The sequence below is a fragment of the Myotis davidii genome, unplaced genomic scaffold, assembly GCF_000327345.1.
Source record: "Myotis davidii unplaced genomic scaffold, ASM32734v1 scaffold545, whole genome shotgun sequence".
NCBI classification, from domain to species: Eukaryota; Metazoa; Chordata; class Mammalia; order Chiroptera; family Vespertilionidae; genus Myotis; species Myotis davidii.
This window is the reverse complement of record NW_006296634.1, coordinates 495,223-510,810: the sequence shown is the minus strand read 5'-3', so window position 1 is coordinate 510,810 and position 15,588 is coordinate 495,223. Positions and strand designations below refer to the sequence as shown.

Genomic DNA, 15,588 nt, shown 5'->3' with positions numbered 1-15,588 from the left:
CACCAGACCTGAAATATTTATATTGAGGAAATTAAGTATATCATAGATAGTTTACATTTGGGCAAATCAGCATTTGGATCATAACACATATACACTGACCAAGGCATTGATAATACTGGGGTGGACAAAAGTAGGTTTACAGTTGTGAGCACACAAAACACAGAGTTTATTCTTGTATTATTATTATTATTAATTATCGTATTATTTATTTGTATTACAAATGGGAACCTACTTTTGCCCATTCCTTGCAGAACCAATAAAGAATATTCACATCTGCCAAAACCGGTTTGGCTCGGTGGATTGAGCCTCGGCCTGCATAATGAAGGGTCCCAGGTTCAATTCTGGTCAAGGGCATGTACCTTGGTTGCAGGCACATCCCCAGTAGGAGGTGTGCAGGAGGCAGCTGGTCAATGTTTCTCTCTCATCGATGTTTCTATCTCTCTATCCCTCTCCCTTCCTCTCTGTAAAAAATCAATAAAAATATATTTTAAGAAAAAAGAATATTCAACCAGAAAAAGAGCATATGGGCTTTTTTGGACTCATGCCTATTCTCTGAAAGCCACAGAGGATTACATAGCTACATTAAGCCCTAAGACACCAGGACATAGAGAATATATATAGTTCACTATTAACTCTAGTTTCCAACCATTAGGCTCTGTTAGACTTAAGTCTTAAATAACTAGAAACTATTTTTAAAACATCCATTTTTATAAATGTTGAGAATGCAAATGAACTCCATGAAGAAATGAGTATTCATATCTGAAATCCCAATGTATGGGACAATAAGAGAAACTTCAACAAAGACTCCCCAAGTCTAAAAAACAGAAGAGAGATTAATTTACTAACTTGCAATTAGTTTTTTAAATTTAAAAAAAAAAGACACTCTGGTATCTAACTATCTAGCTGCTACTGAAGATGGGAAGTCATCGAGCTAATCTTTAGAGTAGAAACATGTAGACTTCTCTCCAGGACTCAAACTTTCCTGGGTTGAGGTGAGAGAATGTCTGAAAAAATAGCTCCCCTCATCAAACGCTCAGAGTTTGTTAAACTGTGCAAACATTCTATGAGAACATCTTGACTTGTTAAGGATAAAAATGGCCTGTCTGGGAAGATAAATCATGACACATCTATATAACAGAATACCATCATTAGCAATGCAAATGAACAAATCAGAGTCTCCAGTAACATGGACGCACGTCACAAACAAAAGAAGCAAGGCAAAAAATATATCTAGTGATTCTGTTCATATAAAGTTCAAAAACAGGCAACATTAAATTATACTATTTGGGGGATACACATATAGGTAGTAAAACTGTATTTTTTTAAAAGGAAATAATTACACTGTTGAGTTTTCTGTACGTAAAAGTAATAACTTTTCCTTTAAAAAAAAAGAACAAATGATCACAAAAGTTAGGGTAGTAGTTGGGAGGGGAGCGGGCAGGGTAGCATTGTGATCAGGAAGGGAGGGGTGAGGAGGGGCTCTGGTGTCCTGCCAGGTTTTTATTTTGTGGCCTGGATGATTGTTACGGGTGTTTATTTTATAATTACTGACTAAGCTATATGTATTTTAATCTATATTTCCATAAATACTATATTTCACTACAAAATAAATGAACTTTTTAATGGATTCAAAACTTTAAGCTATGCAAGCAGATGAACTATAAGGTTTAATTCTTGTTTAATGTATAAAAAACATTCTATCACTGGCTCTGCTCCCACCTGCCCTTCTCTCTTCATTGAAAACACAGATAGAATCAGCGCCCATCATATCACAGTGTCCACTTAACATCACCTCCAAGGTGGCTCCCATCGTATGCACAACAGAACCACCTCTACAGTAAAGTATCTTAGGGCAAAAACTGGACATCCATCCAAGTACCTACCAGCCACCACCCATGCTATGGAAAAAATGATGCTCAACAGGCAAAGTAAGCTCTCAATCATGAGAACTCCTCCAAAACATTTTCTCATCAGTCTCAGAACTCAGCCAACTGCAAAGTGTCACAGGCTCCTCCTATCCAGTTCTCTTGCCACTATTCTTCTTACTTTTTTCAGGAACCACTGTCTAACCAAAATTGTCATTTTTGTGAAAGAGTCAGGATTTGCACAGTTTCTTAGATTTTACTTATATCATGGGCTGGAGAGCTATTTCACAACCCTGGCTTTGTAACATTCTGCGTCACAAGTGGCACTACGCAGGCCACAAAGTCCTGAATTTCCTTATTCTTATTTTTATTCCGTCATCGCTGAGCTAACCAGGGTGGTGAAACCATGTCAGAGGCAGAGGGGAAGGAAAGTAGTCAACCAGTACATGCATGTGCCTAAAATACTATGGGGCTTTACTACAGGCAGACGAGCCTAAAGCAGAACCTGTTTGGCCCTTGCTCTGGAACAAGAGAGGGAACATAAGAGTATGGTGGACAAAACGTGTTCAAATACATCACTGAAAGCTTAGTTATCTCAAGGATTCCAAATAGTTGAGAGTCATAAGGCAAGGGGTCAAAAATTGAGTTGTAGCTCATTTGAATGCTGAATCTAAGTTTTCCTAATTGCAAAAGAAGTCCACATTACCCCCCAAAAAGTGAGCAAAAATATAAGATGTATTTTTCACTCTATACTAGTATATCTCCTAATCTATCAATAGGTTTTAATTCAACTTTAAGTAAAACTGCCCTGGACAGTTTGTTCAGTGGTTAGAGCATCAGCCCCCCAGGACCAAAGGGTTCAATTGCCGGTCAAGGGCATGTACCTCGTCTGCAGGCTCAATCCCCATCCCGACTTCGGGGTCTGGCTCAAGCAGGAGGCAACCAATCCCAACCAATCGATGTGTCTGCCTCATGTTGATGTTTCTCTTTCTCTCTCTCCCTCTCCTCGTCTCCCACCCTGTCCCTCCCCACCCCTCTCTCCTTCTCTCCCTCTCTCCCTCCCATCTCCCTCTCTTTCACTCTCTCTAAAAAAATCAATGGGAAAAATATCTTTGGGTGAGGATAAAAAAATAAATAAGTACAACTGAGTTTCCTCAACAACAACAACAAAAGATTTCTCTTTGTAGCATGCTATACATTTCAAAGAGAAAATTATTTTTACAAAGACAGATAAGACTCAGAGTCATAATTCCAAATCCCAATTATATTCATCTCATTTTTAAAAATTATGCTTTGTTCGTTTTTAATAATAACATACTGTATTATGCAGTATACACTCAGCCATCTTCTTTAAAAAGTTTTATTATCAATATTTTTAAAAATAGGAAATTCCCTCAATGACAAACAACATGTTTACTCTATCATACTAAAGGGTATTTTCTCTTGACTAGAATCAGCATTACTGATCTAATCACTATTAGGATGAAATAGTGATATTCCCTCCCAGAATCTGATCTATCACCTTTATAAAGGAAAGATAAAAATCTATTTAACATTATCATATTGTGAGTCTGTTATGAAAATATTTCCTAAACAAACCCACTTAAGTGATTATAGTCTAAAGAATAACTTTACATAGGGGTATTAAAATGTAAATATGGAGTTTTAAAAAGAAAAACAGTAAGACTAGCTTTCCAAGGTTAAAACAGGACTTGTCGTTACCTTTCTAGTAAGTAATATAACTCCCTATCAGGGGTACGTGAGGGCAGCGTTACAGTACCCCCACCTCTGCTAGTAAGGGGAAAGAGCCAGCAGGTAAGGCCACAAGTTGGCTGACAATGTAGGCACAGCACAACAGAGTTAACAAAAGTTAGACAAGTTCTAGGTAAGCTTTGCACTATAAATAAAGACTAGGGGGAAAGATCAGGAGAGGGCAAACATAAAGGAACAGTAAGAACAGACGTGAATAAAAGGAAATCTATGAAGTACTCATGGAAATGGGCTCTCAAATTAAAGACCCTGAATCAAGACCAGCAGCAGGTCATAGAAAAGGAGGCATTCACAGAGTAGGCCAAGTTAAATGCTTTGATCAGAAACTGGACCTATGTGCCCTGGCAGGTAGTTCAGTTGGTTAGAGCGTTGTCCCAATACACCAAGGAACACATATAAGAATCAACCAATGAATACACAGCTAAATGGAACAACATTTCTCTCTCTAAAATTAGTAAATAACATTTAAAAGAAAAGAAACTGGACCCATGGACTCAGACCAAAAACAACCTTAGCCCTTCAAAGGTGAGTAAGATGCTAAACAGAAACAGTCTGGCCCTTGTTTGCGAGTCATGTATACACCGTACCTTCCCAATTTCAAAAAATATATATGTTTTTATTGATTTTAGAGAAAGAGGGATAGATAGAAACACTGAAGAGAGAGAAATATCAATTGGCTGCCTCCTCCATGGCCCCCACCAGGGATTGGCCAGAAATCCAGAAATCCGGGCATGTGCCCTGACTGGAAACTGAACCGGGAACACTTGGTGCATGTGTCAGTGCTCAATCACTGAGCCACACCAGCCGGGCATGCCTCCCAATTTAATTGTAAGGAATCTGAGGGCAGAAATTAACATGCTAATGATAACTAAACAGGATTAAGATAAAACAGGTTAGACTGGCAAAAATACTGGGGCCCAGAAGAAGAGACTGCATATTTTGAAGGAGGAACAACAATTGGTATGCTTTGGGAAAAACTATTTAGAGCTCTAAATCTATATCTAGTTTCGCAAAGTAATAGGAAACCATGGTTGTAATTATTTCAACTAGTAATAGCTCAAATGCCCAAATTCCCACATTGCGCTATAAAACTGGGGAGAAAAAGGAAAAAGCACCCAATTTAAAACTGAGGAATCAGAAAATGGTTCTCAAGAGAAACAGCCCTAAACTAAGATCCTAAAGATTAATAGATGGAGCTGGTGGTAAGGGCAGGAAGAAGTTCCCAGTTAGAGGGAACTACTTTTGCAAAGACCTAGTAGAAACACAGAAAGCACAGCAAGTTCTAAAAACAGAATATTTCTGCATGGCTGAAGCATACAGTGTAAGAGAAAGCAGAGGAATGAGAGAGATGAGGACAATAAATAGGAGTAATTTCATAAAGAAACTTAAAGGTATATTTAAGTTTGAACTTTTACTCTAAAAACAATGATAGGTTTTACAAAGAGGAGTGATATTGTGCCGGGATAGTAAGAAGCTAGGAAAATTCCTGGACAAGTGGAATGGGGAAACTGAGACAAGAAAATTAAACAAGGCCAAACAGTCGGGGCGGTTTGCAGCCAGCTTGTGAATTACAAGACTTTATCTTTCCCAACCAAGAGCACTTAGAGCAAATGATTTATACCTCTCCTCCCTGACAGAGAATGTATAGCTTAAATCACCCTGGCCTGGAAAAATAAGAGAACAAAGATCCAATTAATGGCATTTGTGCCAGATAAACCCAAGGACAGATGAAGTCTGGGGGACAAATAACAAAAACCCCCAAAGCATCTGGTTGGTTGGGATAAATGTAAGGCAGGACAGATAGCTGCTAGGGCAGGAGGAAGGGAAAGGGGTTACAGGGGGGAGTTTATCTCACCTACTGAACTAAGAAGTCAGCAGTCTTGGTACTTCCAAGATAAAATCACCAGATGTTCTCATACATTCTGGGAAAAGCCACAACAATGTAAAAGGGGAACCTTAAAATCTAGTCCACCTGGCAAGTGATGTGAGTAACCAAGGTCGGGGGGGGGGGGGGGGGGGGACTTGAACCCCTACCAGGTGTGGCATTCAAACTATCTGAGTTGCCCGCTTATGCTTTATGCCTAGTGTATTCTTAATAAATCTGCTTGCTTTTTGCTTCCTTAATAAATTCACTTGCTTTGTTTCAGCACTGCTTTGTCACTCATCTGACAAGCACCATGGAAGGGCCCAGCCAGCGTGGCTCAGTGGTTGAGCTTCGACCTATGAACCAGGAGGTCACGGTTCGATTCCCAGTCAGGGCACATGCCTGGGTTGCTGGCTCGATCCTCAGTGTGGGGCATGCAGGAAGCAGCCAATCAATGATTCTCTCATCATTGATGTTTCTCTCTCTCTCTCCCTCCCTCTCCCTTCCTCTCTGAAATCAATAAAAATATTTTTTTTTAAAAAAAGAAAAAGAAAAAGAGCCAAGGAAGGATGAGCCCCTCCAACTCATTCTAATCTAAATATGTTAAAAGAACTGGAAGGGGGAAAGCTGGAGATGGAAAACCAGTTAAGAATCTATTGAAGATGTGGGGGTAGCTGGTTTAAAGGTGGGAGGAAAAATTCCTGAAGAAAATACCATTTAATAGAGAAAACAGGAAAGTAATATTCAGAGATAATAAGAACTTTCCAGAATTGATGGAAGACACTAATCCTCAGATTCAGAAAACTCAACTTAATCCAAGTAGGGCAAAGGAAAAAAATAAAAAGACTGAATTCATACCTACACATATCCCAGAGAAACTACAAAGCATTAAAGAAAAAGAGAGAGGGGGGTCAATAGAGGGGGGGAAGAGGGGGCATCTGTAATATGTTCAACAATAAAGATTTATTTTTAAAGAAAGAGAGAGAACATTAAAAGTAGCCAGAGAGAAAATAAACAAAGGAACAACACTTAAACTGATATCTTCTCAATAGCAACAATGGAAGTCAGTGGAATGTTATCTTTAAAAAAGCTGAGATATTCCTAAACATATAAAGCAAAATGAAACATACCCTCCGAACTATGTGCACAGTAATAATGAGCACTTACAGCACCCAGATAATAGTCTCTAAATACCATTGCCCACTAAGGAGAAATTGATAAACATCACCATAGAGGGAGATTTAATGCATCTCTCTAAATAACTAAACTGAATAAGCGAAAGAAAATCGAACACTATAATTACCAATGTTTGTGTGTATAAGTGCACGTGGGTGTGTACACATGCATATATTTCAGGCTGAAGTAACAAAGTTCTAAAGGTATAGCAGTGGAAAAGTACAGGATTGTTTCAGGGAAGACACAGTATGTACTGGGTGATACTATTAACAAAACATGATAGGGCAGTATTGGAGAGTATACAAAATGTAGAGGTAGGGATCATAGAATAATTGAATGTTGAGGTAATAAGAAACCTACAATGGTAGGAGAAATGAAAAACAAATTAAATGTAGCCCGGCCAGTGTGGCTCAGTGATTGAGTATCAACCTATGAATCAGGAGGTCAGGTTTGAATTCCTAGTCAGGGCACATGCCCAGGTAGCAGGTTCAATCCCCAGGAGGAGGGCATGCAGGAGGCAGCCGATCAATGATTCTCTCTCATCATTGATGTTTCTCTCTCTCTCTCCCCCTCTCCCCTTCTCTCTGAAATACTTAAAAAAATTTTAAATTTTATTACATATAAACTAAATTTATATCACTAAGTAGAAAGATAAGTTATCAAATGACGAACAATATATACAGATTGCTCATTACTTTTTTTTAAAAGTGTGTATATATGTGTATGAATGTGTTTATAAAATAAAGTTTGGAATGACACACACTACTGCAGAGGTGGCATATGGGAGTGTGCGGGGAAGAGGGGAAGGTTATATTTCCATTTTATCATTTGTTTTCTTTTCTGACTTTTTCATTTCCATAATGCACTTATATGGCTTTTATAATATAAATAACAGTAAAATGAAAGATTAAAGAGAAAATAACTTCCTAGGGTAGAGGCTAGAGTTTAACTGCTAGTTTTTTATAGCTATAATTAGCATTTCAAACAGGTACCAACAAGCCAGCTAATCTACTTCTATTATCTGACAGATATCAGGATACTTAGTATGTGAGATTCTATGAAAGAAACGTTTAGAAAATAAATTTCCTACTACTCATTAGAACTGATAGTATGCTAAAATAATCATCTGGGGCAATTTTTCCTTGACAATTTTTTAAATTATAAAAGTTAACACATATTTGTTACAATTTATCCAACACAGAGATCATAAGAGAATTATATACACATTATTTTGCATCTTGCTACTTATTCATCAGGACAATTTTTAGATATATTTACCTACCATTGCAAAATCACATTTTTTATCTACATGAAACAGTTGTGATTGGAGTTAAGATACAGTACTTTTGTTTGAAAACCCTAGAGAATATAAAATTCTATCTAGAACAATTGGCTGACAAAAATGATAAAACAGGACACAATAACAACCTGATTACTGCAGGAAACAGTTCTTTCTTTTTTGTTTTGTTTGCTTGCTTATTTGTTTTGTTTTCACAATAGATCTTTCTAAACTATAAAACTATTATCAAGTTTGTTTAAATTATCATCAGTAGTCAAACAAAAATCAGCCTAAGTAACCTAAGACACTACATGCTCACCCTGGCCACGCCAAGTCAGTGCCCCTGAGAAATCCCCAGCAGGCTAGGGGGTGTCTCACCAATTCAGCAGAGGGCTGAGTCAGATTCTGAACCACTGCCTCCAGTGGTACTCACACAAATTAGATAAAGTGACCTATGAAGTCACTGTATCCACCCCATCTCAGGAAATCTTGTTCCCAAGGATATAATAACCAGTTTTTTGTCCAGTCCAACTTCTGCTATAAACAGAATGCACCTTTCACCACAGCCCAAGAAGAGTATCTCATCAAAAGTCTGAATGTATAAGGACATTTTAATAATAAACTTCAATTTTCCAAAGATTTACTAAGCTACTTTTACCTATACTAATCATTTTCCCTACCTAAAAAATAATAATTTGTTTTCCTCATCAGAGCACTATCCTTCAGATAGTTAATTAATTATAGCTCAATAATCAGTCCTTGTCTAGAACCCAATCTATGTTAAAGTAATTACAATGTGTAAAAGAGACATACTAGTATATCAAGATCCTTTAAGTATTATCATTAGCCATGCTCATACCCTACCAGGTACAATATGCAGTGGTTAAATACATGTTGTGTTATTTTTGTATTTTAAAAACAGATATATTCATTCAAAGGCAAAGGAGAAAATACACTCAGAATAACAGCATCCTATCTTCTTCAAAATTCCCTAGTTTCTAGACACTTTTTTGTGTCTTATACACTGCCATTAATTTGACTGCTTCATAGCTCTAACACAATTAGAAAAAAATTACATAATGGCATGACTTTAGCAGGCATACATTTCATTTAATATGACACAATGAGATAATTACTATTTTCTAAAAGTTGGCTACTTACTGTCAATATTCACTCAAAACTTACTTCCAATTCTTTAATTTTTTCCTCTGCTATTTTCTGTTTCTCTAACAGCTGACTGTGAATTACCTCCTTGGACTGAAGAATAAACCTACAAAACACAAAAAAAGTTGAAGATGAAGCCACATGACCACTTAATTCATCAAAATCAACAAATATTAAACTAAGGAAGCTAAAGGAACAATCTCCCAATTTAGGACTAATAACATGCATTGTTATGTTAATGTGACAAACTCCAAAAATCACCACAGGTTTAAACCTTATTGGCAGAGAAGGAATAAAAGCTTAAAAGTAAATTTTGCCTTCTTATCTAAGAAGAGAATCAAATCAGGCTTCAAGTAAATTCATAAATAAGTGGAGAAAAAATATAAAGGGATAAAAATCTATTACAGGCTAAGAGAAAAGTTAACAAATAATAAAAATCCCCCATAATTTTTATTTTTCCAGTTATCTGTATCAACTTTTATCTGGATATTTTTTAAACAATATTTATAAATTAGAACTCTCTCTCCAATCTTTTATTTTATTTTATTGTTGTAACAGCAGTAACTCATGACCTTTTAAAGTTACAATCAAGTACTGTGTTAGGATCAATGCATTAGTGTTTATATGAGTTCCTAACACAAAAAGCACTGTATAAAGTCTAGTATCTTTTATTATTATTTCCAGAGTGTACAATACCTCTGAAAAGCTCAAAATGCACCAGTGGAAAATTTCAACTTTTTCCATTTTATAGTCAGACATATTATTTACAACAGATGAGGGTGGAAATATGGGGAAGCTTTAAAAATTAACACTGAATCTGTTCTGTGACTTTATGTTTATAATTCTTGCTGCAGGGAAAGGAAGAACAAATTACTTTATAGCCTCAAGTAAGTGAACTGAGATACTTCCCTTCTACTGGAACTAAGGGAAAACCTCAATTACTCAAATCTCTTTTAGGACTGTCCTAAAAGTAGGCCAGTGATGGCGTACGCCATCACTGAACTAGGCTATAACAGATTTCAATTAAAGATTACAATTAATTAAGTGAACTGTTTCTTCTCTTTGTACATAACATAGGAGTTTCTAATAAAGAACTAAACATCTCTTAATGAAAAGCCAAACAAGAAAACATATCAAAGTAGCAATATGCAGTTTCCTCTACCAACCTCACAAAACACTGTCTTGATAGGTTCTTAGCAAGAGGGTCTGTTACTATAGACACTAGAGGCCCGGTGCACGAAATTCGGGGGGGGGGGGGGCCCCCTCAGCCCAGACTGCATCCTCTCCATTCCAGGACACCAGAAATCAGGCTTAAACCAGCAGTTCAGACATCCCTCTCACAATCCTGGACTGCTGGCTCCTAATCGCTCACCTGCCTGCCTGTCTGGTCACCCCTAACTGCCCCCCCTTGCTGGCCTGGTTGCCCCTAACTGCCCCCCCTGCCAGCCTGGATGCCCCCAACAGTTTATTATAAAATAGACTATGTGTTAGATGACTTTGCCCATCTGTAGGTAGGCTAAGCACGGGTAGGCTAGACTAAGCTACGATGTTTAGGTTAGATGTATTAAATGCATTTTCAATTTATATTTTCAACTTAGAATGTGTTTATCGGGACATACCCCATTTTAAGTTGAAGAGCATCTGTATTTGGTACAGTAGTTGTAGAGAAGAGTTGTTTAGAATGGTACTAAGTCTCAATGACACCATGTAAAAAGTATTATAAATCTAGGCCCAAGAGTCACCAAATCAGGTCATTACATGCATGATTTTTCTAAGAAAGTCTTTTAACTATGAAAATCATTTTTTTGTGTGTTTTTTTTAATTTTTTTTAAACCTCACCCGAGGATATCCCTTCCATTGTTTTTAAGGGAGGTAGGGGTGAGGGAGAGAGCAAGAAACATTGATGTACCGATTAGCTGACTCCTGCACTAGCCCCAACGAGGGCAGGGAACGAACCCCCAAACTAGGCACGTGCCCTTGATCAGGAACTGAATCCACAACTCTTTGGTGAGCAGGCTGATGCGCTAACCACTGAGAAACACTGGCCAGGTAGAAAATCATTTTTAGAGTAAATATATATTTTTAAATAGCACTGATTGCTAGCCAGTGAGTAGTATTCTTAAATAAAAGGTCATCAGACATTATCTTTATTAGTGTCTGGGAAATTTCCAAAGCTAAGATTAGAGCTCAAGTCATTACTTATGTGGCCTTAAAAAATAAATTATCTGAACAGATATTAAATCCCTGGAGCAGAAAATAAAATTACTAGAAAGCAAAAACACTCAACAACCAAAATATGTTTTTCCATGGCCACACATCCCTGAGACAGCTATATTGGACTGTGCCAACCTCAAAGGCCAGAGAGATGTCACCAAAGCTGGCCAATCTACTATAAGCTTAAGGACATCTGAGCAATTAAAGTTTTAAACAAGGATGAGTATTGAGTAAATGCAAATGTCCACCTTAAAAATTATATAGTCAAAATTCAAACAAAAACGTTATGGGAATTTTGGCTTAGTCCTCAAATTTAAAAATGCTAAAGAGCCCTGGCTGGATTGCTCAGAGTTTAGAACATGATGGCGAACCTATGACATGCGTGAACTCATTTTTTTGGTTGATTTTTCGCAAATATCAAAAAATTTCTATATGTGATATAGAAATTACTTAACCAGAGTTAAGTTAGGGTTTTTCAAAATGCTGACAGGCCGAGCTCAAAAGGTTCGCCATCACTGGTTTAGAGAGTCGGCCTACGCACCAAAGGGTCGCAGGTTCGATTCCCAGTCAAGAGAATATACCTCAATTGCACACTCGATCCCTAGCCTGGTAGGGGCATGTGCAAGAAGCAACCAATCAATGTGTCTCTCTCATATCAATGTTTTTTTTCTCTCTCTCTCTCTCCCTCCACCTCCCTTCAACTCTATTTAAAAACAATGGAAAAATATCTTCGGGTGAGGATTAAAAAATAAAGATATATAGATAAAAATAAATGTCAAAGATACATGGTATATTTCTTGGAAAGGGCCCCAAGAAACATTTGGATTTCTGAAAAAAAGTCTTTAGAACAGCGGTCACCAACCTTTTGGACCTCACGGACCACCGGTTGGCGACCGCTGCTTTAGGAAACACTTTGTCTATTGTTAAAAAGGTACTGAATTATCAGATGCCATTTTGAAGATAAGGGATATATCATGACAATGTAATTATGAGTCACATATCAGAAATAAATATTATGCAGATAGTTCCTCAAAGCAGAGAATCTCACAGAGGTCCTGCCTGATAGTTTATGGAAAACCAAATGGCAGATTTAAAAAATCTGGAATTCAGAATGTGCCATAAAGGAAAAATAAACCATGAAGAGGGGAATTATTTTTAGATGACAAATGATATGCACAGAATGTGCTTACCATACTCTGGATGACATAATCTAGACTAGAGTCACTGCTTCGTAAAAGGCCTCTACTTTGGAAATCAATGCCACGTGGCCCTGCACTGTCAGTTATTAAGGGCTCGTAGCCTACGGTTTCATTTCCTCATTTATTTGTAATTATGCCATCCGAAAAACATAATTTTATGATGGCCTTTGATTTGTTTGAGAAACATCAGAGGCTGTGTTCTGAATTGCCCCGCAGATTGGTACGTGACTTCTTCCACTTTGCACACAAACCCAAAACACAATCCGGGATCAGTGGCAATGATGTTTTTTGGGTACGCTTCCAAAGTAAGAGACAGCAATAGGGTAATGATAATGCCTTCTGTTTGGGTGGGAAATTTTTAGAGGACATCTGAAAACATATTCTAAATAGCACTTAGGGCAGTGATGGTGAACCTTTTGAGCTCGGCGTGTCAGCATTTTGAAAAACCCCAATTTAACTCTGGTGCCGTGTCAGATATAGAAATTTTTTGATATTTGCAACCATAGTAAAACAAATATTTATATTTTTGATATTTTATATATTTAAATGCCATTTAACAAAGAAAAATCAACCAAAAAAATGAGTTCGCATGTCACCTCTGACACGCGTGTCATAGGTTCGCCATCACTGACTTAGGGCATCCACAAATTAAGTGGCACAGAAAAAGCTGAAGAAGAATGAACTTATCTTGTTTCTTTGCCTCATTCCTTGGGCAATGAAAACTACTTGCATGTGCACAAAGATCTACATGCAAAAAACTTTTACATCATAATTTTTAGCAAAAGGAAGGAAGGAAGGAACCTAAATCCCCCAGTAAGGAAACAATTAACAAATTATGGTACATCTATACTGTGGGATGCAGAAGAAAAATAAACTTGCCTCTTGTCAGAGTAAAACAGAAGACACTTGTTTATCAATACCTTGGTAATGACATTTTCAAAGTACATACCAAAAGAAACCAGCTATTTATTATTAACACAGCATTACATATACAATGAAAATATCTTCCAAAAATAAAGGGTAAATTCAAACAAACAAAAGCTGATAAAGTTTATTCTAACAAACAAACACCATAAGAAATGTTCGAGGTAGTTCTTCCGGTAGAAGGAGTATGATAACATATGGCAACTTACAGAGAAATGAAAAGCACTGAAAATAGTATGAATTAAGATGAATATAATAGACATGTTTTTCTTATTGTTAATCATTTTAAAAGATAGTTGACTTTCTAAAGCAGAGGTTAGCAAACTATGCTTGCAGGCTAATCTAACCATGATCATTTATTTATATAATGTCTATGGCTGCTTTCTCACAACAATTGCAGAGTTAAGAGAGACAACTGTGACAAAGATATGACCAGCAAACCATTTTATTGGCTATCAAGCCAAAAATATTTACTACCTGGCCAATTATAAAACAAGCTTGCCAATTCCTGATATAAAGCAAAATAATAACAACATACTGTGGTATTCATAACATATGTAAAATGCATAATAAAAAAAGGAATGACGAGCAATTTGACATATAAGATGAAGTGGTATAATATTATTTAAAGGTAGACTGAGATCAATTAAAGACATATATTATAAAAAAATAAGACAATAACTAAACTAAAATTTTTTTTTTTACTGAGGACTAATAAGCCAAAAGTAAAGGTAAAATATGATCATAAAAAAATATATAAAAGAACACAAAAAAGAGGGGGAAAGGACTCAAGCACAAATGAGACAAATAGAAAATAATTATTAAGGTAGATTTAAATCAAATCATAGCAATAATTACTTGAAATGTAAATGAGTATACCAATAAAAAGGTAAAGTTTGTCAGATTGAATTTAAAAGCATGACCCAACTACGTATATGCCATCATTGAGAAATCCACTTTTAATAAAACAATATAGACAGGTTCATCGTAAAAGCAAAATCATACTTTTTAGAATGGCAAAATACAAAGGACAGATAATATCTGAGGCACGCCTTGGCAGATATTAGATAAAATTCAAAGAAAGCTGGGAAACAAGAGGAGGAAGAAAAAAAATGAAAGGCAATGAGGGGGCACAGTCAGAGAGGTCAGAAAGGAAAATGAGCCCTGGCCAGTGTGGCTCAGTTGGTTGAGCGTCGTCTCGTGCACCAAAAAGGTCACTGGTTGATTCCTGGTCAGGGAACATGCCCAGGTTGTGGGTTCGATCCCTGGTCAGGGTGCATACGGTGTGTAATGAGAGGCAATCGGTCGATGTTTCTGTTTCTCTGTCTCTCTTTCTCTCTTTCAAATCAATAAAAACATTTTTTAAAAAAGAAAGAAAGGAACATGACACAGAGATGGGCAGAGCTGCAGCAAGCAGGAACTGTGCAGAGCTCTGCAAGTGCAAGTGCTCCGATGGCCCGAATGGGCGAGGAGCACTCACCAAAGGCAGGAAAGGCCAGACCTGAGCCGGAACTTAAAGTTAAAAGACCAATGACCCAACCACACACATCCACTTGTGAAGTCATTGGATACACCCACTTCACCATTGCTATCAATTGCACATGAAACATTTTCCAGGATAAATCATATGTAAGGCCACAAAACAAGTCTTACTAAATTAGAAGATTACTCATATCAAGCATCTTTTCCAACAGCAATAGTATTGTTAACAGGAGGAATAAGGAAACTGAGACAGGAAAGTAAAACAAGGCCGCACAGTGTGGGCAATTCGCAGCCAGCTTGTCACTAACAAGCCATTATCTTCCCCAGCCAAGGACGCTTAGGAGCGAATGGTTAAAAACCTCCAGAATGAGCGAACGTAGAAAGGCGGGGTAAAGGGGAAACGAAAAAAAAAGGGTAGTTTTACTCCCTAAGCAGAGAAGCCAGCAGTCTCAAAGCTTGGCACGATAAAGTTGCCAGGTGCTTCTCATGAATTCTGGGAAGACCACAACAAAGTAAAAAAAGGGACCTTGAAAATTAATCTGCACCCAAAGTATTCAGCAGAGGAATTTTGAGACCCATAGACAGGAGGGCATATACCACCTCGGACCCCCACCCAACTGGCTCTTCAGATTAGCTGAGAGCTCGTCTGCG

The 15,588-nt window shown here is 37.3% G+C and overlaps 1 protein-coding gene across 1 annotated transcript in view; it reads right to left on the bottom strand.

Annotated features, from left to right (window-relative positions):
• PFDN1 (prefoldin subunit 1) overlaps positions 1–15,588 on the bottom strand; it is an 83,567-nt gene that overhangs the window by 55,279 nt on the left and 12,700 nt on the right. Inside the window, exon 3 of the mRNA XM_006772431.2 lies at positions 9,140–9,224. Within this exon, the coding sequence (XP_006772494.2) occupies positions 9,140–9,224 (85 nt within the window). The remainder of the gene's footprint in view (positions 1–9,139; positions 9,225–15,588) is intronic.